The 795-nt window shown below is 33.2% G+C and overlaps 1 protein-coding gene across 1 annotated transcript in view; it reads right to left on the bottom strand.

Annotated features, from left to right (window-relative positions):
• Window positions 1-6: 6 nt before the first annotated feature.
• LOC119588514 overlaps window positions 7-795 on the bottom strand; it is a gene marked incomplete at its 5' end in the record, with an annotated part of 9,618 nt that continues 8,829 nt past the window's right edge. The window contains 1 exon segment of the mRNA XM_037937158.1: window positions 7-745. Within this exon segment, the coding sequence (XP_037793086.1) occupies window positions 614-745 (132 nt within the window).

Below are 795 nucleotides of genomic sequence, written 5' to 3'. Positions count from 1 at the left end.
TTCATCCTATATCCTACATTCTAAAATACTGTGCTGACAGGATTTGTACGAGTGCCTTTGGTTATCGGGAAAATGCACTAAGTTTACTATATTTTTTTTTTTTCACTTTACATCTTTTTCATAATCTTCAACAATTTCAGTATTTTTTTTCACAGCATTTCACCATTCTAAGCAATCTGCTAAAACAATGTGAAATAGTCTTACACATCTATGAGACAAACAAAAGACAGGTACTGTAAAAACAACTGGTATGAGACAACGTAATATCTATATATAGAAAAAAGCATAGTTATATCAGATGCATAATTCTACCAGATCTGCATTTTACCAAAATCTTCCTCTTCATAAGATCTCTCATCAAAGAAAATCATAAAATGAGATTACTATACAAATTATCTCTTGCCAGCTTTAATATTCTATTTGGAAGTCCTTTTGACACAACAAAAAAAAATCCAAACCTCAGTTAAATTGGCTCCACATCTCCAGAATCTTAAAGAGCTTATAGCCCAAGAAGCTACAAAAGGAATGATAAAAAATATATATTTTTTTAACATTATGTTCCACAAATAGAAAGGCAACATCATGCAATCTGTGAAGAAAGGGAAATTCTCCACTATTTGTTGATGTTTTCATGGACGGATATGTGTAAGTCAAGGCAGCTTAACATGCTCTCCGATCTCAAACGTACTCTTTCAGCGATGCCCGTTACTTCATTCAGCGACTCAATGAGGAGCTGGGAGCTGGCCTGAAATGCACAGTGACAGTTTTGCATACAAAATCATATATAATTCATTT

The sequence above is a fragment of the Penaeus monodon genome, chromosome 24 (genome assembly GCF_015228065.2).
Source record: "Penaeus monodon isolate SGIC_2016 chromosome 24, NSTDA_Pmon_1, whole genome shotgun sequence".
Taxonomy (NCBI): domain Eukaryota; kingdom Metazoa; phylum Arthropoda; class Malacostraca; order Decapoda; family Penaeidae; genus Penaeus; species Penaeus monodon.
Note: the sequence above shows the minus strand (reverse complement) of the source record. Positions and strands in the feature narration are given on the sequence as shown.